General features: G+C 44.0%; 1 protein-coding gene across 3 annotated transcripts in view; it reads left to right on the top strand.

Moving 5' to 3' along the window:
- The first annotated feature begins 2,508 nt into the window (after positions 1 to 2,508).
- DOCK10 (dedicator of cytokinesis 10) overlaps positions 2,509 to 24,724 on the top strand; it is a 144,091-nt gene continuing 121,875 nt past the window's right edge. For all 3 annotated transcript variants that reach the window (XM_071437513.1, XM_071437517.1, XM_071437512.1), the window contains exon 1: positions 2,509 to 2,681. In XM_071437513.1, the coding sequence (XP_071293614.1) occupies positions 2,568 to 2,681 (114 nt within the window). In that variant the 5' untranslated portion in view covers positions 2,509 to 2,567. The remainder of the gene's footprint in view (positions 2,682 to 24,724) is intronic.

The raw sequence follows: 24,724 nt of genomic DNA, 5'->3' as shown, positions 1-24,724 counted from the left end.
AGTCTTCAAACTCATATTTTTAGAATGACTTGTTTCTGTAAATAAAAATCTCTAGTCCTAGATCAATTGGATATCCAAAGTTACTCTGCTGTTGCTGCTATTTTACTAATGCTAAATACATGTTTATCAAGGTAGCAGCTCTTTAAAGGTGGAGAATTAACAGCTTATAGCATATACAGCTTTTTAGCAGAACTGCACTATGGCGTACCCAAAATCAAAAGGAAAGCCTCTTAGAGAGTGCAGTGGCCTTGAGTAACAACTGATTGAAATCTGAAAACCAAAGAACTTCTAAAATACAGAAGAACAGTGAAACACACCCAAAGAGTTACTCTTGCATAAGAGATTTTGGTTAACAACCACATGCATGTAAAATCCTGGCCACTTGTGCTTTGCACTGTGTGTGACAATTTGAGAGGCTCACCTTGTCTTTGACAAAGGACCTTTCCTAGATAATCCCTGAATGTTTACTTAGGAGGATGATAATAAAAAATGTGTTTTATTTAATCCTACTGTCTTTTTTTGCTCATTATTTGAGTATTTGTTATTTCTTGCTTCCCTGCAGGCTTGAAAATGTTTGTGGTGTAGAAACAGCTGGCTCTTTTACTTCTTGATGTCTACTAATAGATTTCAGCAGCCAAATGCTCACTGACAAGTATCTGCATATTCACTCAACCCCAGCTTGCCCATGTGCAGTTGGGAAGGGAGAAGCACTATGGAGCACAGGCCTGACCACAGAGCTGACCACATCTGAGCAGGAGCAACAGCACTGTACCCAAAGACAGGGAAGGCTGGACAATTCTGGTCTGCTTTTTGGTGATGATTTTCTTAAAACCATTTCCATGCACATACTGAATGGAAGAAACCATTAGTGTTCTTTGTCCTTTCTCACATATGCAATGTGTGTTTTCTTTGCTGTCTGCATTAAATTGCAGTCAAATTTATCCTAAATTACATCCTTGTGTTGAGGCAGAATGCTTCCCTAGTCCCTGAGGCTACTTATTCTTCTTTTTTGTTTCTTTGCAACATCAGGCTGCATTCCTAAAACGAGCCTTATATGGATTGTTTGCAAAATGAATGGAGTCTCCTTTTTCATCTCACAGTAGCTTTTTATGTCAAATTTCTCAAGAAATCTTTTCCAATCCAGTAGTGTTTTCTTACCGAGCTTTAGCTTCAAACAAATGCCATCTCCAAGATATTACAATGTAGCACCTGTTGCCTGGTAGAAATGGGTAGACTAGAGAACTTAATTGTTTTAAGCCAATTCTGGAGCACACTTCAAAGAATTCACTTTTTGGGGAAACATTTTCTTTGCAGAGCAGTACTTAAACTCTGTTTTCATTGCTGCCTTTGGTATCTTCAGTAAGCTTGGAGGAGAGAACTGGGAGCCACGAGGAGGCTGCAGTGAATTCCTGCAACCTGCCGTGTCTTACAGACAACTACCTCAAAACACACAGGGTGCTTCTGGGCAAGGATGTAATCCAGGAGCTCTTGCAACAGTTAATTCCCCAATAGGAAGTCTAACTAAATGTTAACTGACTCAGTTGGTTTTTGTGTTTTAGCACCTTTGCAGCTTCAGCTGTTGCACTCGCAACAGTGTTGAACTCGTACAGCAGTGTTGCCCTTTAGGGACTGCACCTGAAGCTCCTCGGGTTTAATTCAATCTTTTCTTACAGGGATTGCCATGGACTCAGGTGTGTTATCTCTCAAGGTTACCTCCTTTCCCATGCCTACCAGTTTAACTGCAGAAAGAAAACTCGGCATTACAGAGGAGAATGTAAGTATTATTGGGCAAAGAAATTAAGATACAGCGCTCACAGCAATCCTTTATTCTCCACACTGCAGCGTTAGTGTTAAGGCATAAAGCTGTGTTCCTACTAACAGAAGGTATGATCGCTGTGCTGGGGGCTGAGAGAGCTGTGACTATTGTGTAACTTCTGTGGGCTTAAATGGCTAAACTTAATTGTGGATCGGCTGAGTTTTCCATGGTGAAGAGAGAGGGATGCCATTCCAGCTGGCAGAAGGACTGGGAGACATGCAGCCTTGATCTGTGCAGGGTCTCCGTGCTGCTAGGAGGCTGCTTTCTAAGAGCTCAGTGGACGGCGGCGATGACCAGAGAGTAGATTTCTCATGAAACCTGGACACCACTTTAAACCGCAGTTCCCACCTTAGCAAGTGGTTAATACCAAGAGTAGCTCTTGCTGTGCCGAGCCCACCCGCAGCCTTGCCGGGAGAGCATCCTTTGGTGGCCCCAGGCACGGAGAGCGGTGTGGCCGCGCTGGCCCGGCCCGGGCTCCCTCCCGGAGCGCCGGTACCCCCTGGGCGCGCAGCGCTCTGGAGCGGCGGGGGCCGTGCCCGGTGCGCTCTGGGGCCGGCGCTGCCCCGGCGCGCACATGGCGAGCGCGGGCGGCGGGGCCGCGACGCTGCCCCGGGGAGGGTCGGCGGGCGGCCCCCGCCCCGCACACCTCCCCCGCGCGGGGGGAGCGGGAGGGAAACCCCCAGTTCCGCTTCCTGACGGCGCCGCGGCCCGGGCGGGGAGCGGCGGCCGGAGCGCGGGGCTGCCGGCGCCCATGGCCGGCGAGCGGACGCGGCGCTTCACGCGGAGCCTGCTGCGGCCGGGGCAGGCGGCGGAGCTGCGGCACAGCGCGGCCGCCGCGGCCGCCAGCGGGCGGCTGCAGCTGCGGGTGAGTGCGGCGGGGAGCGCCCGGCGGGGCTGCGGCCACCGGGCACCGGCCCAGGTGCGAGGCGCGCTCGGGTCCCGGGGAGGGCGCGGCGGCGGCGCCGGGAGCCCCGGCCCGCCCGGCCCCGAGCGGAGCAGCCCGCGGGCAGCGCTGGCCCGCCCGAGCCGCTCCGCTCCGCGCCTCCCCGCGCTGCGGCCGGCGGCTGACAGCCCTCGCTGCCAGCCCTCGCTGCCAGCCCCGCCGGCGGCCCGGCATCCTCCCTTCGCCTGCTGTCCGTCCCTCCGGCTGCGCTTCGCGGTGGCGGGCGGAGGGTGAGCCGGGAGCGCCCGGCCGGAGCGGGACAGGCGCGGGTCCCGGTGTGTGACAATCACGTGAGTGCCGCTCCGCGCTGCCCGGCTGGCACCGTCGCTGCCGGGGAGCGTGTGCGCTCGCTGCCGGTGATTTCCACTGGATACCCCGCGCAAGAAGCCTCAAATGCCACGGAAACGCAGAGCCCGTTCTTCCTACTTGCGTTCGCTTTTAAAATGCACCGCATGAGGCTTCAAGCCGTGTCTCTCCATCAGTGGAGTGTTCTCCTCCGTTACATAGTTGTACCTAATAGCTGGTAGGCATAGGTGGTAAATTGCTAGGGTTCACGAGCCTTTTCAAATCTCTAGGTATTTATGAGTCATTTATTAGCCATTTTGATATTAAGATTGCTTTGGACTTGAAGCTATGAATTATGAGACTTATATGACTCTTTAGATGATTAAGCATATCATTTCTGTGAATCATTTAATTCAGATAAATATTTCCCTTTTCTAGTTTTTCAGGCAAGACAGCTCATGAAGTAGAGGGAAAGTTTTAAGTGAAAGGTCATCAGTCATCAGTCTACCCTACAGCAGTGCCTAGCTGTAATACATCCTCTGCATAAAACAGAAAGCAATTTTGTAAGTGTGTTCCCATAAAGTTCATGGGCATTTTCCATCATCTTGGTGGTCTTGCCCAGTACAAATGGATAGCTGTGCTAAAGCAACTGCTGGGCTTAGACAGCAGCCAGTTCATAGTTCCTAGTTACCTCTACATCAACTGTGAGTTTTTTTCTTTACATCACTAGATTTGAAGTGCTTTTACAGTCAGCTTTGAAGGTCTTCATAAAGTATTCCAAAACTCCCGATTTTTGAAAACTTAGAAGATGTTACATGTCTCTCCTGACTTTCCACAAATATTGTGCATGCTATTGGCCTTTATCAATTCCAAAGCATCTCTACAATCCTTACAAAAGCATCCCTGCACCACCAACAGATTTACATGGTTCCACCTGCTGGGCACAGAGATCAGAATTTGGCTCATTATCAAACAGGATGCACTACACTGATGGAGTTTTGGTGGAAACCCTCAAGGAACCATCAGGATTGGTTTGGGCTCTGACCAGACACTGTGCTGAGTCCCCTAAGAGGCCATGTTTAGCAACGTATTTTTCTCTGCTGTGCCTTTGCTGCAAGAATGCAGAAACAAAACAGAATGAAATTGATGAAGCAAATCTGAAATTGATGGTCTGTTTTCTTAAAGGATGGTGGTGTTTTTAATGTGCTGCTAACAAATCTTACACTGCTATCTCAATATAGCATTTAATTACTCCTCGTGTATTCACATTGTATTTTATTCAATCTGTCTTTAAAACATCGAGACTTCAGTTCTAGGGTGACAAAAATCATCTGCCACTCCTGTGAGTCTTCTGTGAGACTTCCTGTTGACTGATGAAATACACTGGTGCTGGATTTCATCAGGGCTTTTGATGCAATATCTGAGGCAAATACAGTCAGATCTGAAAAGATGGTCTTTGAAAGATACTGAAGTCAAGATTTGAAGATTCCAGACCAAATTCTGGTTTCAGTTATACCGCTCAGTGGGATCACTTAGGGACTTCCAGATGTGTTTTATTCACCAGCAGGCACAATGATTCTGAAGTCTGAGTTGCTTGCTGTGTTGAATATGTAAGGCTCTGGGGAACTTAATGGAGTTACCATCTTTTTACCATACTTTTTTGGGTTGTGAGTAATGTTGCCTCTGAAAGGCAAAGTTTTATAAAAAGCCTTATGCTGAGGTCTCATGACAGAGTACAAAGCTGTTCCCTTTAGGGTTAAATCATCTCTACCTACATCAACAAGATTGAGCAGAATTAACCATTGCATCTTGGCTAGCAGACAGGTCTCTTGGCAGATGTGCCAGGTTGCAATTTTGGGGCTGCCAGGTGGAGCTGTGGTGTTCTGTCCTGGGCAGTGGTTGCTGCCTTTGGATCTGTAACACAGAATGCCAGGGTGGCAGGTCTGCTGAGGTGTGCCAGTTCCCTCTAGCCTCTGTGCCTTGCACTCAGGGATGGCACAGCCATTGCACTAAAGCTGTGTTGTTTTTGTTAAAAAGTTCCACAGAACCTGAAATTGCTGGCTGAATTTCAACTGACGTTTTGTACCAGAAGTGAAAATTCCTACAGGAAAGAAAAATTGGGTGTATTCAGTGAGGTCTGTTGGTTCTCAGCACATCTTGCTCTGGATGTATCAGTGCCTAATATTCCAGTTATACTAAATCTGGCTTGTGTTGGAGTGTCCTGAAAGTTGGCTCAGCTGCTGTCTCTGCAAACAACTGGCAGCTCAAAGGAGGGAAAGCATAAACGTGTAATGTGTAAAGAATTATGTGTAAAGAGCAAAGAACTGAGCCTTCTAGTACTGCTTTTGTGTATGTCCTGTATTGAGTTGCAGCTGGACTTCTGCTGGTAATGTTTGGACAGCACCTGCTCTAGGTGCAACCATTCAGTTCAGTAGGAGCATAGGGATCAAATGTCTAAACTGTCTTAAAGTGAAATGTTGTGTCTTACAGCTCTTTACTGTTTTCATATAGATTGCTTCTTCTTTTGTGTCCTTCACCTTTACTTTTGCTCATTTAGTCATTTACTTGTTGCTAGTGTTCAGCACACAAATCTGTTTGTAAAAAAACAGAAGGTGCCATTATAATCAGGAAAAATGAGCTGGCAGAAGTAAGGATATTTGTCATTTGGTGTTGTATAAGAGAGGAACTTCTGCAGTGCCCTGAAAGATAAAAAGTGGAAACAGAGATTGAAGGTGGAATATATGTGTACATCTCACTGGTAGGGGATAGTAACTGCAGTGTTTTGGCAGAAGTAACACATTCTACATTAATTACCCAACTCTTCAGCAGGTGGGAGGAGTGCTGCTATCAGGTGTTAATGGTGTATGGCTGCACTTCAGCTTGTTTCCATTGCCTCCTTAAGCTTTCAAGTAGTAATGGCAATTCACCAAACTAGCTGATGAAATAGATCAGCATCGTCTAGAAGGTAAATAATTTATTGTATTTTGAAACTTTGATGTGAAATTCTTTGTCTCTTCTAATTGGAAACACTTGTTTGAAAGTTGCTTTTTGAACACTCGCTGCCACTGCCCAGGAGAGCTGAATAGCTGTGCACAAGAAAGGGAAATGAATATATCTGTTGCTTCATTTGTGTCTGTCACTGCAGCAGTATTCTACTGAAAGTTTTTAGAATGGGGATGGGCCAGTCAATTCTCCTAGAAATCAGCTTGCTAACTGCTCAGCTAGTACTGAACTGCATGTTATGCTATTATTTCCAGATCTCAATTAATTTGGCTAAGTACTGCTGGCTGCGGTCCTCATCCTTTACATAAAGTGTTGTGACATTGCTTTTATAAAAGAGCTGTGGCAGGTCTTGCTCCTCATCTCTCTCCCATCGTTAAACAAGTTAATAGCAGTCTGGAATTAGCCTGTTGCTCCACGTATCTTTTCTTTGGCACAGGTTTCTTTCCATCCCACTGCAGCCAAGCACAGAGTTGTGTGTCCAATCCCTCAGTACTGGCTCTCTCCCATGTGGAAGTCTGGATTACCTGGCTCTCTCTTCTGCACAATATGGGTTTCTCCTTTTTACCTTACCTGGGGCCACCATAATTCCTCCCTGAAAGAACAGAACCCCTTAGTTTCCCTTGTGTATTTCATGTAGTATGTACTTTACAAATAATAAATAACATCTCTGTTTATGTTGTGGTTGTATATTTCTAGTTTTGTGTGGGTAATGAACTGGTTTGTGACTCCAGTGCTGTGTTTTAGTCTCTCAAGAAGAGTGATGTGTGTGGTTTCCAGCCTCACAGGGAGCACCCACTGCCTTGGTACCTGGATAATGATACCAGAGCTTGGACTGTGCCTACTCTGTATGGCCTCTTCTCATTATGTCATTGGGCTTGCATGTTGTGAATGAAATATCTCTGAAAACCCCATCTGTGGAGAAGGTGCAGTGCTACCTGAGCTACTTCAAAGACAGAAACTGCACTGTGAAAGACTCCTTTCTCCTGAGGATGTCCTGATGTCTTCTGTTAGTCCAGGGTGAGCCCAAGTAATGCATTTATAAAGGCATTGAGTCTATCGTGGTGTTGTACCCAAAATAGACTCTGTGTGCTTGTACACAGGTGCACAGGCACTGGCTTCACACACCTGCCATGTCTGTTTCCCTGAGAAAAAACCCAAACTGGTGCAGTAATCTTAAGGGCATGTGCATACAGAGAAAGCCTCATCCTGGTCTAGTGGTTGGGAGAGTTTGTTCATGACAGCAGGGTAAGGGAGTCTCACGTGCAGGTCTGGAGCTGGAGTTCTGTTATGGCAGGCCTTGGCATTTGAGATGAGTTAGGGTTTGCTCAGGGCAGACAACCTGACAGGCAAGTTTAGAATGTTAACAACCTTGGGCAATGTTGAAATGTTAAATAGTTTGTTTATATTTGTAATTTACCTGCAAACTATGTTCAGAAATCTACACTCAGAAACTTACCTTTCATTTAAAGCCTGTGTGACATCCCTTACTTGCTCAAGCACAAGCCTCACGTTATTTGCAAGTAGTCTCCTTTATTAACCATTTTTTGTTGTTTTGGAGTGTCTGACAAGCAATTCTGTAGATGTTTTTCAGCTGGGATATCCCAAGAACACTTGGTCTGGCCCAGGCAAGGCTCTGATTGCTTTCAGCTGGCTACTGGAGCTGAGATGTGAGGGCAAATCAAGCAAAGGGTACAGGCAAGAATGCACTACTTGCACATTCTCCAGCTGCAAGGCTCCCTCCTCTGCAGGCAGACAAAAGGGGCAAAGTCTGCTTCTGAGCAATTCTAGGAACTTCATCTGGCACTGGGGACGAAATTGATGCAGAAATGAGGAGAAGGAGATAAGGGAACAGAGCCTCAGAGAGGGTGGAGACAGAGAAGGGAAGAAAATGGTTTAGAAAGAAGAAAAGCGTTGGAGAAAATGGGGGAAAAAAGAAAAGACTTTGTGGGGAAGGAGAGGCTGAAGAAGACGATAAAACGAAGGAAAGAAACTAAGAGAGCTGCAAGGAAGTTCCGTCAGGTTGGTGAATAACTTGTGCAGATAAGCCATTAATGTGCACCCCTAGACAGTCATTTAGGAGGTGGGGAGACCCAGGCTCTTGGATTTAAATGCAGGGTTTTTACTCTTGTCTTGTGCCTGTCACTTGACTAACACTTCCTTTTAAATTCATGGAAAGTGAACTCACTTGAATTTTGAGTAACTCAGAATGCTCTCAGTTTATAGAAGTTGCATTAACTTTTTTCCTTTTGCCTGCAAGGTTAAATAAGGGGTCTTGAGAGGGAGAGAATGAGCATCAATAGCAAAGAGAAGCTGGAAAACTAAGCCTTGGTTTGGTTTTGGAGGAGGATGGATACACAGAGAGATAGTTTAATATTGTTGTGGTTTCTAACAGGCAGTTCTGCAGTGCATATGTCACTTCCAGAAGTCAAAACATGTTTGTAACTTTTCTAGCATAAGGTCAAAGGCCTATGAAGTAGTGACACAGATGTGATTATTGCACAAAGACTTGCTTGTCATGTGTATAATATTTCCAGTTTAGAATTCCCCACATTTCACAGAACTCAGTAAAAATTTTCTGAATCTGAATTATACTTGCTGTTTTATAACAACTGTATATTCTTATTTTAGCAAAAGCCAACTTTATCCCTGTTTTTGTTGATAAGAGAAACAAAACACCAACAGCTAACTACCCAAGTTCATACAATAAATCTATAGAAAAAGCCATAGAATGATTGTCTCCAAGTTTATCCCGCTCACAGGCTGTCCTGCCCCACATGGATGAATAATTTGCCTGGCTTTGTAATCCCCCTTATTCCTCTCATTTCTGACATGGGAAAATTTTTCCCTTTCTTGAAAAATGTAAGAAAACTGAAGGCTGCCTGTCCTTTGCATGCTTGCTAAGTGTAAATGACTTCAGCTCACGTTGTCCCTTTCTGGGCAGAGCACAAACAGACAAATAGCAGGGTACTGAGCTACATTAGTGTTAGGTGGTGATGTGTGTCAGTGAAGCCTTCCAGAGCTGGGAAGGCTTTTTCTACTTCTCTTTTCTTTTTTTTCTAATTTTTTTTAAAATTTCCCAAATCTCCTTACCCCTCCTCCATTTTTTAGTTTGATGCTCAAGGCAGTAGTCTATTATTTTTTCTCCTTCATGTCAGTGATGCATAATCACAACCTAAATTGCATTGCTTAAATACATTTTTTGTAGATTACTTGTCATTACTGGTACTAGTTTCTCCTTCATGATACAGACAGGAAGAGGTCAATGTTGCATTTTTGTCCTTGAATTTTACACAGGAAGAGAGTTTCCTTGGAGCCCTGGGGGTAGGTGATGCTGCCCAGCCTCTCCTTCCCAGTGTTACACTGGGAGCCAACATCCAGCCTCTCTGCTTGGGTACTCTAAAGTTACTTTTCAGCTGGAAGCCAAATACTGCGTGTTTTGGAACACAGTGTAATGTTTTGAGATTACTTAATGTAGATGTTCTTTAAGCTTGTATAAAAGTACATCAGATGGGGAAATCTGGATGTTTGTGACGTGTGTGGGTTCACACTGTGCAGACAGCAGTGGGAACTGCAGCTACTGTCATTGGAATCCCAGGAAAATATGGGGAGAGGGAGATGGTACCTCCCTGCAAGGAGAGTCTTCTGCTGCCTCTGTGAAACAAGGTTGTATCTGCAGACCCAAAGGGGAAAAAAAAGGAAACCTCAAAAGTTGAAAGATACACTGTATTACATTTTAAATTCCTAATGCAGTCATTAATAAATAACAATTAACTTGCTGCTAGACTTTCTTCCCCTTATTGCTGTTGAGCAGTTGTATAATATTCAGTGTACAGAAGCTTAGTGTGCTGTCAGCATTGCAGTGATTTTTTAATTGCAGTGTAGTTTCTCCTTCATGGAGTGTGGAAGAAGAGGAGTGCAATTCTGTCACTGAGTCTGAAAGGGGCTGTTCAGGTGGGAGAATAATGCTGGCTGACTTAAACAAACATGATCCTAGGTTACTCTGACATGTTGACCTAAATTAAATGATGTGGATATAATGCAATTTAATGAATGCAATTGAATTGGATATGATAGAGGGGAAAAAGGTTTCATTTTTTTATGTGTTGCTGTTTATCACAAGAGTAATGCAGAAATATTCTCTCTGAAAGTGGAGTGACTAGGAATGTTTAGAATAGCAAAAAGAAAATCTATTATCTTTGTATTTTAGTTTTTAAATTGTCATCATCTAAAAGTATTGCTTGCCCATGCTAGATGTACCTGCTTTGGTAACCATGTTTAGGTTGATGACTTTGAGGAGTGTATTTCTAATTTATAGGCAAGAATGAAATTCTGGACTCTTAAGTGTCTTTTGGCTCTGCTTTTTTAGGGCTAAATCAAAAGCTCCCCACATGGGGAGCCCAATGGCTCTGCAAACAAGGCCTGGAAGCATCTTTTATCCAAAAACTGCCTGCAACATTTCAACTAATGGTTAATATGTCTACATTTTGATGCAAATTCCTCAGTGATCTTTGTTCTGGAGTGGTTTTTCTTGTGGTTTAGGGGCAGAGGTTGACCTGGTTTGAAGAAAATGTATTTTTAAAGTGTGAGAATATTCTCCTGTGATCTGAGTGTTTGCCAGGCCCTGGGACAGAGCAAGGGCATGGCAGAAGGGCATGAGGAGAGGGAGGGGGAAGACTGCTGTGGTATCCTCTGGCCACAGTGGTGTGTAATAAAGTATTAAACTACTTTTTCTGCCTCTTTCTTCTGCTGTGAAGTGCTTCTTGCAGCTTCCTCCTTGCCCACTCTCTACTCCCTGCCTTCTTTCCCTCTTAGTCCTTTGCAAGCTCTGGCAGCCCTGGGGGGAGTCTGAGCCAAAAAGTCAACAGAATAGAGGCAGGAAAGGCTGCCTATACCCAGACACTGTGCAAAATGCATGTTCAGTTTGAGGGAGGGCAGGATGCCAGTCCTCCACATCCCCTTCTCTCCCCTTTGGAAGCAAGCACAGCACTCCTTTCCATGCTATGAGTAGGTGCAGGAGAAAGGATTCAGAGCTTGTTGAGTCTTTGAGTGAAAGTGGTGGGCTGGAGTCAGCCTGGGGGCTATTGATTGGGCTGTGATGTTTAGATAATAAGTCATCTTTGGAGCCTGTCCCGTGCAAGAGCTTTCTCCATTGCTGTGCAAGTACCATGGCACAGGCCAGGCTTGATGTCTTTTGTTAGGAATGCCTCTGTTGCATTTCACAGGCCATAAATAACTTGTGGTATTTGTAGCAATCTCAGTCTCTCTTTGAAGATACAAGTGCACAGCCTTTTTTCTGGCTTCTCTTTTTTTCTTCTTTTTCTGTTACTTAGCCTCAAGTGGTCTCAAGTCTGAAAAGTGGTTCAGGCCACTTTGGCCATCCTGGGGATAGAACTGTTTTGTGGCTTTGAACTTTAAGTTATATGGAATGAAATACAGAAAAGATTGTTCTACTGAACAACAGCATGTTGACAGGGAGAGACCTTGGGAAAACAAGTCCTGGGTCATACCTCTGGTTCTGTGTGCAGAGAGAAAGGGAGTGATGAGTAAGTATTAAAACCAGTAATGAGCAGACTTTGATATTCTAGAATATCATGTGGTGTGTGAATACCTTTTGTACTCACATATTTGCAATGCATAGTAAAATCTGTGCTGAGCCATCATGTTTCTGTTGTCAGTATATAGGCACATGTTTTCCCCTCCAATTCATGGGTGGCAGGTGGACTTCCAGCAGTGGATAGAGAGCAATTACAGAAGCTGTGCAGACATTAAATATCCTGCACAGCTCTCCTCTGAAAGCAAGTTACTGAAAAGCATCTGCCTGTTCCAAAGCTGCATCTCACTTCAGGCAACAGTTGCCTTTTCCATGAGTAACAGTTGTCTTTTTCTTTGAGCTGTGTGATTGCACAGTGCCTCTGTTCTGCTGACACCCTTTCATTAAACAGCTAAAATCTCAAGCACTGATGGAAACGAAGTTGTACAACATTAAGTAGGGTTGAATTATACTGGTCTCCTTAGTGCTGGATGATTTTATCCTCATTGCTTCTCCTGAATCAATGAAACTGTTTTGGAGGTTTTGTAAGAGAACCTACAAAACAGAAATCCAGGAGATCCATGAACAGAAATTTGGTTTTCCTGGTCAAATATTAACTTGTGATTTAACAGTAATGTTAGGAAATCCCTAATATAAACAAAAAAATTGTAGTCAAGTTAGATGATTACTTTTCTTCAGGTGTCTTTCAGAAGACACCTGCTTCTTTTTATATTTCAAATGCATACACAGTTGTTTCCATGTTTCTGTATACTTTCTAAAAGAAATGGAGCTCATGTAACACACCAGCTCAAAGTAGTTTAACTCCAGTTGGCTTGGAAATGGAAGAAGACGGAATGGTAGTTTTGGGGGGTTTATGTAGCCATGACAGTTCCAGCTGGCTGGAGATGTTGGCAATGAAATGGTTTTTGCCTTCTATATATTCTTTCCTCAGAAAGGGTGAGGAGAAAACTGTTTGCAGAGGGTTCCAGGTGAATATTACCAGTTACTTGTGTTGCAATAAGGATGGGCGGTAGAACAGTGGAACACAATGTCTTACATGCCTCAATGTGAAATTTATCTCCTTTTTTTTCCTTAGAGTGTTTCTTACAATGAGAACCCTTCAAAACCACTAGCCATGACCTGCATGATGCAGTTAAATATTATCTTTCTCTCATTTCTCCATTCTCACATCTGCCTACTCCCTGCTTTGCTGCCCTCACCCCTTCCAGTCCTGGATCCTTGTTGTGCTTTGTGTCCCTCTCCCACTTGTCTCAGAGGCTCTGTTAAAGCCTCTCTGTGCAGGGAACAGTGTGTCAGTTGTGTCAGGCACTCTATCTCTGCCTGCCATCCATGCCACATCAAAACCCACTTCTTCCAGGAATGTTCCTTGCCAGTTCTGTGAGTGGGTGATCTCTGTGCTCCTCCCTTCCTGGGCACTGCCCCGTGCTGCTCTGCCCAGCCCTGCCTCTCCCCCAAACTGGCAATGCAAAGCCTTTGGCTTTGGTCATAGGCCTCTCCTCTGCCTTTGGTGTGAGGTTTTGCATTGAACACGTGGGTTTGTGTTGATAGGTGCTATTTGAATGGCTCTTCACCAGATAAAATATAGTTCAAATAATACTGAGGGACTCTTCTTGAAAGAATTTTTCCTGTGTCTGTTTCCTTAAAGGAAGCAGTGGTTCTCTGTTCAGTGTAGTGTGAAAGACAAGTCCATGTTATGATGTGTGAATATATCAATGGATTTATATCTATTTTAAAATCAACTCAGGTAAAGAGGGCTAAAATCAGTTTCCTTGGAACAATGTGGCATGCCTGGTTTGGGGGGGGGGTTAGGACAAGAGCTTTGCATTTAAATTCCGTGATGATGGCTACTGAGCTGTGCTAGAATAAGGTATAAGGGCTGCTCTGCTTGGTCTTTGTGCCCCAAGGCTTCTGGGTTTCTGTTTTCTACCACTTTTTCCCAGTGCATATTTCAGAAGATGCTCGTTCCTCATCCTAAAGGATCTGTCAGGGATTCAGATCAGAAATTTGAGTTTCTTTATTTTGGAGGAAGATTTTGTGTGACCAAGAATGGGAGTCAGCAAGTGTCTTGTAATTAGAGCTTGAAGACTGAGGTGTGAAATTTCTCTGATGCACAATGAAGGGTTGCTGCTCAGTGTGTAACTGGGTCTGTCATCATCCCAGCTGCAATTCCTGAACCCACCTGGCATAGTTTGCAATGCAGCTGGTTGTTCTAACATCTATGAGGTATAAAAGATAATGCAAAAGAGTTGTCTGACTTTTTTTGCCAGTGTCAGAGCTCCAGACGTGCCCCAGAGCCAGTATGCCAAACACATCCTGCTAGCACTAGCTCACACGGACAATTTAACAAATACCTTTCTCTGTCATTTGGGTGCAAAAAGAAATGAAAATTGAGCCATGACTAAGGAATAATACATTCTAGTAGCTATTATCATGGGCTCAGCTTAGCAGATTTTTTAGCTTTTTCATGTCTGTCTGTGAGATAACAGGAATAAAAGCCAGCAAAGTGCAGTGCTAACGGTATGACTGCTTTTAGACAGTTTGGCAGGAAATGCTGTTTCCTGTTCTTTTGATGTTCTGTTGACTTTCTCATAAATATTAACCCATCTGGGGCTTTAAGATTTGTTGTTATGGTGGCATAGACAATGTCAGTGACAGCCAAATTTAAATGTAGCTGTTCCTTTAAGTAGATTGAACAGGTTCTGGTTAAAAAATGCAGAATTATGCTGTAGTTCTTTTGACTGCAGTGTAACGTCTTCAGATTTCTGTCTGCATAGTCAAGTTGGAAAGTGGGATTAGATTTGCCTTTAAAATACAGACTCATACTGGTTTGGCTTGCTCTTCTGGATCAGATTAGAGCTTCCAGAAGTCCTGTGTCATAGGCAGATGCCAGGTTCTGTAGGCACACAGTTTGTGGTGATTGGGATGGGGCTGTGTGAGCCTCATCCCCAATGGGCACAGCTGTGAGCAGCACTGACAGCAATGAGCCATGGAGTGCCCAGGGGCACTGACCAACACCAAAGGGAGCAGAGGGCACACAGGTGCAGGGCATCAACAGGAGGGGATAAAAGGCTGGGCTAAAGAACAAGAAGGGCAGTTACTTGCTGCCTTCTGGAGTGACCTGATGTTCCTCTGTTTGGGCAGACACCTGAAGCCTTCTGATGAGGTAAGGTGTTACTGTGGATGGGTTGAAGCTTTCTGAAATTGTGTGGTGTTACTCTGTGTATTATGGCCATCTCAAATGTGATATCTGCTGTGACAAGGTTCCTCAGCACTCTGAGTAATAATTATAGTGCCATTTGATGTGCTTTGCAGATCACCAGATAAATTTATATTTGGAATAAGATGATAGATCCATCTTCTCCATTACTTTCCTAAGAGGAATTGTGTCCTTGTCTTTTGAAACCCCGAGCAAGTGCTGTCCACAGGGGTGTTAAGGTCCCTTCCAACCCAAACTCTTGTGTGATAGAGGTGAACCTCTCCTAACCTTTCACCCTGCCTGTTCCTTTGCCTGGCACAGTCATGTGAGCCCTGGTTCAGCAGGATGTCTTGGTTAGGGCAGTGCCTCCTATTAGGGTGCACCAACCAGTCTTTTGGGGCTGGCTTTTAAACTTGGGTTTTTTTCAAATCAGATGCTGATAGATGAGCTTTGAAAGGCAGAGGGTGCTGCTTCCCAGAGAGCTGAGCTCTGCAGGCTCGTTTGTGCTGGGTGAAGGACATCTCTAGGTGTCTCCCTGGAAATGCAGCAGCTTCCATTCCTGGTGTTTGTGCATGCCAGTGACACTGTCCCCAGCAGTCTCCTCAGTAAATTGCCAGCCTGATCTTTTGTGAAGAGCAGTCGTGTTGAATTTAGTGTTACTGCATCAAGAGTGAAGCACTGATACTGAGAGTGAGTAATTGTAACCAAGGCTGCCCTTATGCCTGGCAGTGTGTGCTTGGTATTTAGCTGTAACTGTTCCTAATTTGCTCAGTTGCTTGACAAAAGCATAAATGACATCCAGGTGAGAGTTCTTCTGTTGGCTGCAACTCTGTGTTACCATGAAATAATTGTAACATTACGTAGAAAGTGATAAATGAATGTTAACTTCAATTGGAGCACTAATTGTATATTGGAGTGATTTTCAACAGAAATGAAAAATTGCTATCTCTGCATTTAAATTTCCATCTGAATTGTAAGAGAAAGTTGAGAATATTTTCCCTTGGCGTGGGAAAGAGGTGTGTTTAAAGGGAATATGCATGTACCATCATATTTTCACTTGGATATCACATGTTCTAATGAAAGCTTTGGCAGCACAGACAACCAGACTTCCTAAAAGCAATTATAAACAATCTTTTGGGTTAAAGTTCAGGTGTTTACTCTGTAAGATTTAAATAATTTACTTATGCATTTACACTTTTTCTACTGGAACTACTTAAGAACATAACCCTGCTGAATGCCCAGCTGTCAGCAGAAGAATGAGGAGGTGGCCTAGGAAGTTGGAAATCTATTTAAAAATCTAATTGCATGTTGCACACAGGGAACTGCTTGATGCCCTGACGTAAATCAATAGCTTTGTGAGTGTAAATAGTTGTGATTTCTTGAAAAACACTCTCTGGCTGATCTTTATTTCCTGCTTGATTGAGAAGTCCTGAAAGACTAAAAAGAGAAGAGGTCAACATTTGGATACCTAAAATTACTAGGGTCCTTTGGATGTTCATTTGAGATGTGTCATTATAATCTCGAGAATAACATTGCTTCTGTTATATACTAGGTAATTTTTTTAAGTAATGTTCAAAAGTGGTTTTGTAAGAACAGGATATTTTCATAAGTATCAGTTAATTTTACAAAAGTCAATAGCACAGACTATTAGGACTTCAATAATAAAAACAAATTACTTGTAACCAGACATTTCAGTCAGTGAGAATGAAAGCTCTTTGCATATATGTGTATTTAGCTCATAGTTTCTACTCATATTTTAATCTCCCTTGGAGTTCAGTATTAGTCTTTCAAAACACACATGTTACTAATCAAAATATTATTCTTTTAAGGATTTCTTCCTGAAATACCAACCAGAAGACATATGTTTATAGAGACTGTGTTAGAACTTAACAAATACAGGCCAAACAACTTATAATTGGCCTGGTTTTGCTTATTTTGTATTTTGTTGAATCAACAGCCTTGAGGATGTGAATGTTAATGGATGCCAGAAGTGTAAGGTCCGTTAGTTTTAGATTTTGTATGATTTTATTATCTTCTGGAGGTCAAATGAAAGAAAGGGAGTGAAATCCTGACAAGAGACATGAAATGAAAACCACATGTTGTACAGAAGAGCTGTCCAGGGGACAGTGTCACTCATTAGCTGCTACAATAGCTGTTACTTGGTTTGACATAGTGAGCACATTGTTGTGCTGTGACAAAAGCCCAGCAATGTTATTTCTAAAAGGGGCAGGATGCTTTTGGATTGGGTTGGTGTGTTTTGTTTTGCCTTTTGGGGTGCTTTTCCTTTTCCATGGTGATAAGGGCAAAGCTGTGGGATTCAGGCACTTCCTTGGGTGTGGTGTGAGGAGCTGTGTTTGAGCTGCCCCTTTCTGACAGGGTGACAAGGACCCAGTGAGCAGTGTGGGTCTGAGGGACCCTGTCTCTGTTCCATGCTCTTGTCTGGGTGGTCTCACTATTCCACTGTGCAGCCTGGGCTTCCTGGCTGGTCTAAAGCAGGAGGAATGTGAGCCTCCCTGAGCTTCTAGATGTGCTAAGAAAGGAAAGGATTTGGGGCTAATCAGCCCCCACATTGCAATCAAGAGGATAACTTCTCTTACAGTATTGGCACTGTATACACACAGATCCCTTTTCTTGTCTGGTGAGGGCTGATGTTTATGCCAGTAGGATTCTCTGTAGGTGGATTGCTCTGGAGAAATTAATAATTTGCCCTGTGTGCTTTAGCCCAAGAAGTGTCATGGTTAGGTGATACTTGACATGGTCAAACAGGCAAAAGGTGCTTGGCTGGCTGCCCCTGGACCTGTCAGATTTGGGCAGGGTTTTTTGAGTAATATGTAAACAAACAAAAAAATCAAGACAGCTCTGTAATATTTATAGCCTTAAAAACTTTCAGAGAGTCCCAACTCTTAGCTTCTTTCTTTTGGATTCTTGGCACTGATAATAAAAAAGGAATCTGAAGCCACATTATTATACTGCTAGTGGAAACAATCCATATTCTTCTTGTGGGATCTTTTCTGACAGATACAAGGATACATCTGCAGCTGCTGTGTTTGGGGGAGTGGGGTGATGGGAGAGCAGCACCTGAGACAACACAGTTTTTGCTGGCCCCATATGTATAGATTTTACTTTGCATTTCTTTTTTTTACTTTGTCCACGTTTTGTGCCTAATTTTCCTTTTTGCAGCTGTAGAAGCTTATGCTCGGAAATTGAATGAGATTGTTCCTTTTGGTTCCTTGCTTCTGGCTGAACTCTTTGTATATTCCTCAAAGTGAAATTGCCTTGAAATAATAAGCAGGGATTGTGCAGCTGACTTAGAGTTGAAAGAAGCCTGATTGGGAGCCTCTTTTGTTCATTTCTGGGTTAGTTTAGAAACAGAGCCTTGTGTGAAAAGAAATTGTATGGCCTGAATGGCCAGTTCATCACTGCTAGCCTTTGGTTTAAGGCTTTGGCTTAGATGGCTTTAGTTGTGTTTGGGCTGTCCCAAACAGGGCACAAATTTGGGCTCTGGTTTGTTGGGCTGAATAAGCCCTGTTCTTACACATTCATGAAATAACAGTTTGGAGAGAACTTCTTGGAAGAACTTCAAGGAGGTTGTCAGGTCCAGCTCCCTTCCACAGGGATAAGGTTACTCAGGACCTTGTTCACTCTCCAAGGATGCCCTGTTCCTGTGTTTGACCACCCTTCATGGGTAGAAGTTTATTTTGCTGTGTTTAGTTGAAATGTCCACTATCACATGTGTTCTGTTCATTGTCTCCTCCCCTGCTGCTATGTCTCTGTGGAAAGCCTCTCTCTTCTCTCTACCCTATGAGAGTGTAGACTGGCAAGGTTTTCCATCAACCCTCATGTCTTAGGGCTGGACAAAGGTATTTTCCTCATCATTTCCTCCAGCCTCAGTCTGTCTTGGTGATTTGCAAAGAGCTTGATCCTCTGTGTCAGTGGGCTTGTGCTGGGCATCTGAGAGCTGGACACAGCAGCCACATCAATTTCCTGGCACGTTGGCAGGTCTGTTCTGCAGCTGGTTCATTCTTGAAGGTGGCCAGGCCCATTCATGTGCTTTCAGTGATGTCTCAGCAGGGTGCTCATGTCACTGCTTTTAAAGACAGTAGTGTGAGTTTGCTAGAATTACCTGGCATGATATACTGAACTCTGTTTGTGCTGGTGTCATATTGGTAGCTGCTGATCATTTTGGTATTGGCCTCTGCTTCCAGCTCTTCCTCCTTTGTTTTCAGCTGGTGATTGCCCAGCTTGCAGTAGAAATTCTTGGCTTCAAGGAATTTGATGTTTTGTATTAAAAATTTATTAAATTAGTCTGGAATGCTTTAGGCAGCTCAACTCCTGGCTCCCTGGGACAGCCCATTATTTTGGTGAGGGACGTTGGAAGGGCCTTTCTTGGCTAGAAAATCCAGCAGCCTTCTGTGAAGAGCATGTGCAGAGCCAGGTGGGAATTGCTGCTGACCTCCATCACGTGCAGAGGCTTGACTCAGAGGCAGAAGGTGCTGGGTGCTACTTTTGTAATGTCAGTCTGGCATCTGAGAGAGAGGAAGGGCATCAAAAGTGGGAGCCAAGAGATGAGTGACTGCATATCTCTGCCCTGACTTCATCTGCAGGGGAAAAAATGGTGGGGTTTGGGTTCTTTTTAATTTTTCATGCAGACAAATAAGCAAACATGCTGAGCTCCCATTCTGAGTGCTGAAGAATGGGAAACTGTGCTGGATGGCTGTGACTGAGGTCAAGATGCCATCCAGCCTGCTGAGTTCCATACTTAATTTCTCAAATTTTTTTACCATGTGTGCATTTGCAATCAATATGGTCCTGCTTGTCTAGCTTATCTGGTATGGCCTGAATTTAGACCTGTCCTGTGTAGTCTGTGGCATTTGTGTATGAAGCCCAGCCTATTCATTTAATACCTGATTCCACTCTTTCTTCATTGTAAACCATTAGTTTTTCTTTGTTAAACAATATGAAAAGCATTAAATAAAAGAATTCATTTGTTATTTAAATTCTTACCTCAAATGTTGAGGCATGTCCTTTTTTTCCTGCTCAGGTGAGTTGATTGAAAACAAAAGGAGTGTACAAGTAGATTGGAGTGTGCCAATAAAGACCTTCTTTTGCAGGCTCTCTTGTGGCCCAAAAAAAGAGTTATCTTTTCAAAGAGTTAGAGACTGAAAGTGCTCTGGTTATGGAGCAGTTCTGGGTTTTGTTATTGTTGTTAGCTGGGTTATAAATACACAGATGTCATTGGCTTGGATTGGAGGCAAATTAGAATAAGAAACGCATTTTCTGCCAAGATATCACTGTCCAAAACTCTGCTCTAGTCCAGAGTTGAGTAGTCTTTTTTAAAGTAACTCCAGTCTGTCTCTATTTGTGTTTGCTCTGTATTTCTAGCCTGTATTTGAGCAGGTTTGGATTATGGCAAGCAGTGGCTGTTACAGAAATAGAGAACAGGTTGCAGATCCTGAAGATGTCAGCAACAAAGGTTTCTGTGGCTCTTGTCCAAAGTTGTGAATGTGGGTGAGAGGTTTTGCAGTGGTGTTTTTAGGCCTTTGATCATATTTTAGAGAAGAAGTGTTGGTTTATTAAAGCATGGTGCTGTTCAGGCCATTCAGTGTGGAGAACATTACAGTACAAGGGACACCTCATCCAAACCCACATCTTGTTCCTAAAACCTCATTAGTGGCTGCTGACATCTCTGTCTCCCTGTGCCCTGGGGGGTGTTCCTGCCTGCTCTCCCCATTGCTTGGTTCTCTTTCCAGTGTTTCCACAAGTGGCAGGGCTGGTGCCAGGGCAGCAAATGGAGAATGCATTTGCTCTTCTGTGGGAGGAGCACCTTGCCATGTAGCTGGGTGTGTTTTGTTCTTTAAAGTTGATTTGTGAAACATCTAGGCAAAAGGCTTTGGAATTTATGCATGTCGTGGAGATCTTGGACTGTGACAGGTAACAGATGAGTAGCACTCTTTAGCTGTAAGGAATGCCACAAAATAAACATGTTAGAGTGAAAACAGGCACTGTGATCTTCTAGGTTTTTTTCCTCCATGCCAGTTTTGGTTCTCAGATGCTCTCCCATTGGGCTAGTGAAATGGAGGTCACCTGGAAACAGGCTCAGCTGTTGATCATGCAGTTTGAGGGGCTGTGTGAAAGTTACATGTATATCTTTCTGAAAGATGATAATCATTTGCTACCAGTTCTTTTTGGGAACCAGTGGGGTAGTGGCTGCTTTTTTTCTGTTGTGACTTATCTGTAAAATCTTTGCTTTGGAAGTCTGAGCTCAGCCAGGGTTATAACTTCTGGTGAAAACTCTTCACAGAGTTTATCTTAATACATTATGTTTTTATTTAACTGTGTGCCAAAGAAAAGATGAGTTTTGGTAGCTCAAACTAATTCCCAACCAGTTTTATGGGATAATAAAAGTTCTTTTTAAAAACAAACAAACATTTGCTTTGTAGGTTAAGTAGTTATTTTTCCTGGTTTGAAGTCAAAGATTTCTTTTCCTGTTACATGCTTAAGGAAACCACAACAATGCTCTTAGCTGCATTTTAGAATGTTCCCTGCTAGATCCAGAAGCCACTGAAGTTGAAATAAGGAGGTTTTCATCACTGCCTATGGGTTGCAGCTCTCCATTTTACTTGACCTAAGAATAACCCCATTGATCTCACAGAGGCTGTAATTGTGGGAAACTACCTCTCAAAGTGAGGAATTTCTTGAAAATCAGCAGGGTGCTTCACCTGAGTTGAAGATAAGAATGTGGAAACTACTTGTATGCAGGTTAAAGGTTTATTTCACTTTTTGTGTAAAGAGAATATTCTGAAAGACCTCTTTAGAGGCTGTAGCTCCAGAGATAGGGGATTGTAGACCAGCCTGTTGGAAGTCCTTAAATGACTGTTTTATCACTTTGTTTTCTTTTTTGTCAAGTGGTTGCAATTTGTTGATGCAATCAGCTGGAAGATCTAATGGGGGAAACCTGTGTTTGGGCCATGTACAGTGTGGTAGTAATTAAGAGTCTGTGTAGCACTTTGCACCAGACATCAACGTGAAAGAACAAAGAAATATTGAGAAGAGAAAGGCAGCACTAGCACAGACAGTCATGGGAAATCTATTTCTGTGCTTACCTGACTTTTTTCCTTTCTTGCCATGTCTGTAGCAGTTGTTTCTGCTTCGAGCAGATGGAGTGGGGAAGCAGCAGTTGAGAGCTGGTCTTTCATGTGCTCCTCCCTAGAGGGTGCCAGACGCCCGCGTTCTGCAGGCTGTGCTCGCAGCCCGGTGACACCGGCCCGGTGGCACTGCTGGCATTCTGCAGCCCGGTGACACCGGCCTGGTGGCACTGCTGGCATTCTGCAGCCCGGTGACACCGGCCCGGTGGCACTGCTGGCATTCTGCAGCCAGGTGACACCGGCCCGGTGGCACTGCTGGCGTTCTGCAGCCAGGTGACACTAGCCCGGTGGCACTGCTGGCATTCTGCAGGCTGTGCTCACAGCCAGGTGACACTAGCCCGGTGGCACTGCTGGCATTCTGCAGGCTGTGCTCACAGCCAGGTGACACTAGCCCGGTGGCACTGCTGGCATTCTGCAGCCCGGTGACACCGGCCCGGTGGCACTGCTGGCTCCTCCTGCCCGCAGCAGTGCGAGCATCGCTGGCTCTGGAAGGTGCAATGAGCAGAAATGGCTGGGTTGAACGGTTCAAGCAGCTCTCACACAGCCTCAACCGTGTGCTCTCATTGCTGGGTTTCTGCTTACTGTAACTGGTGTGCTATGAATCGTTTGTGTTGGTCAAGAATAACTTTGTGAGAAGGAAACAGTTTCAAGATAAAACAGCTGTAAATGGTTCAGGAGTTGTGCTGACCAGTTACTGCAGTAAATACCTGCTTTCCTGAGTCACTGGGAGCAGCTGGTGAAAACTAAAGTATTACAGAGCCTGTGTTTTCTGACTCTTAGTCACCCCCTTTGCTATGTGAGATCTCAATGTTTCTGATATTTAACCATTTTTGCAGCAACACTTAAAGATACAGTGCATGAATGTTTTGAAATGAGTGCAAGAGAGATGTTATGAGGAAGGCACAGATGTTATTTATGGCTTGTAGCACCTGTGACTGCAGAAGCTTTCTTTGAAATAAATGTGGGATTCCCATGTGTCCTTTAAAGCACTTTTTTTTTTTTCTCCTCCCTCAAAACATATGGCGGCAGCAGTGGCTCAGCCTAGCCCTGCACAGCCTCCTGTTGGCCTCTGGGCTGGGTGTGAAAGGTTTGGGACATAACTTTTGGAAAGAGAAGACGAGGCTGCTCCTTGAGGTGTGTTGGAAACGCTGCCTCTGTGGCAGTGAGTGATGCCACTCTGACATGGTATCCTCCACAGTGCTTCAAGGCTGTAGAAAAAAAGGCATGGGAAGACCTGAGATTATACTCAGGTATATGTACTTATAGCTTTTCTTCATGTATAAAATGTGCAAGGAAAAGAGCCCCATTAATGGGGGTTTGTCTCCTTAAGCTGCCTGCCATGAAGACCATCCATTGGAGTACTGCACATGTCTGAGCTGGGTCTCCATGCTCATTCCTTGGGGGCCAGTTAGGGTTCCCCTGTTTGTTTTGGAGTAACAGAGCATAAGGGTCTTTCAGACTTGAGTGTGTTTTTTCCCCTCTGCTTTCTTTGCAAGTGCCTTCAAGCCTTCATGAAAATAAATACTGGAGACAAAGACCTTTGCTAAGAAAACATGTATAAGCTCTTTTTGTTTTGAAAGGGTGGGTGATAAATATTTAAGTGTTGAGAAATGAGACATGAGCTTACCAAAATGTGAGTGATCCTTGTTTGCATCAAGGCAGAGACTGTAATTTTGTTGTCATGTCTTGCTTCAAATGTTTATCTGCTACTTGTATGGACTAACTGAAGAGAAGTTTCACTGTAAACTGTGGATCTATGTGTGGAGCTGTGGGTGACAGCCACTGGCCACTTGTGTTGTTTGTGTGCTCCTGGGGAGCTGCTCATCATCTGTACCAGGATATGATGTATGTGGAATGATAAATTTAATGGTAACCTGTAATGGTGGCATGAGCCTTATCATTTGTAACAGTGAGTTGTTATTGCTTGTACTGCTATGCTGCCTTTAGTTAATGCTACTGGTTTGAGGCTTCTGTGGGCCAGACTGAACACACTGCTGTAAGCAGTTCCAGGGGTGTTCCTGTTCATTTTGAGGGCTCCTGGGCTCACCTGGCACTGCTGCTTTAGGATTGTCACACTACAAGAGCTTCTGTGGAGCTTCCCAGTATATGTCATGTAAAAATACCCTGGAGAGGCAGGCTTGTTTCCCATATTAAAAAACCCCAACAAAATGGTGCCTGTCATGCTGGCAGCTGAGAGGTCTCATGGCAAAGGGGGCTCTAACCTGCATCCATCCTCCTTGTTGAGAAGAATGCAGCCTCCTTTGGGGGTGCAAGAAGGATCAGTGTTGAATTTGATAAGTCAACCTCTCACTAAAGGATATTCTCCAACGCTTGTCTTTCTGCCTTCCTCTTTAAAGCCCTCAGCTGAAGACCACAATACCAATAGATTGTATCCTGTTTATTATGATCACAGGAATTCAAATGGCACCAAGAGCAAGGAAAATTAATGGACTAAAGTAAGCTGTGGGAAGGAAAACAGCTTTTAATGTGATGTGCTAATGAGGTATGAAATAGGTGTGTAAGAAAATGTTTGGTAGCATCTTTAGAAAATCTTGCAGCCTGCAGAAACAGAAACACAGGAATACTGTGAAAGAGAAATAACTCAGTGCTTGCAGGAGTAGTTTACTGTCTGCTACAGACTTAGTGCACGAGAGAGTTTCCCTCTTCACACCCTGGCTGCCTTTTTGCAGAGCTGGTATCTCTTTCATGTGGAAGCTGAGGCTGGAATAGCTGTAAGCTCAGGGACACAGATGCCTTTGAACTCTGCTTTCTTATCATGGACTTT

Source organism: Agelaius tricolor, unplaced genomic scaffold (assembly GCF_023055355.1).
Source record: "Agelaius tricolor isolate 1412-34295 unplaced genomic scaffold, bAgeTri1.0.p SCAF_12, whole genome shotgun sequence".
Taxonomy (NCBI): domain Eukaryota; kingdom Metazoa; phylum Chordata; class Aves; order Passeriformes; family Icteridae; genus Agelaius; species Agelaius tricolor.
This window is presented reverse-complemented; position numbering and strand designations above follow the sequence as displayed.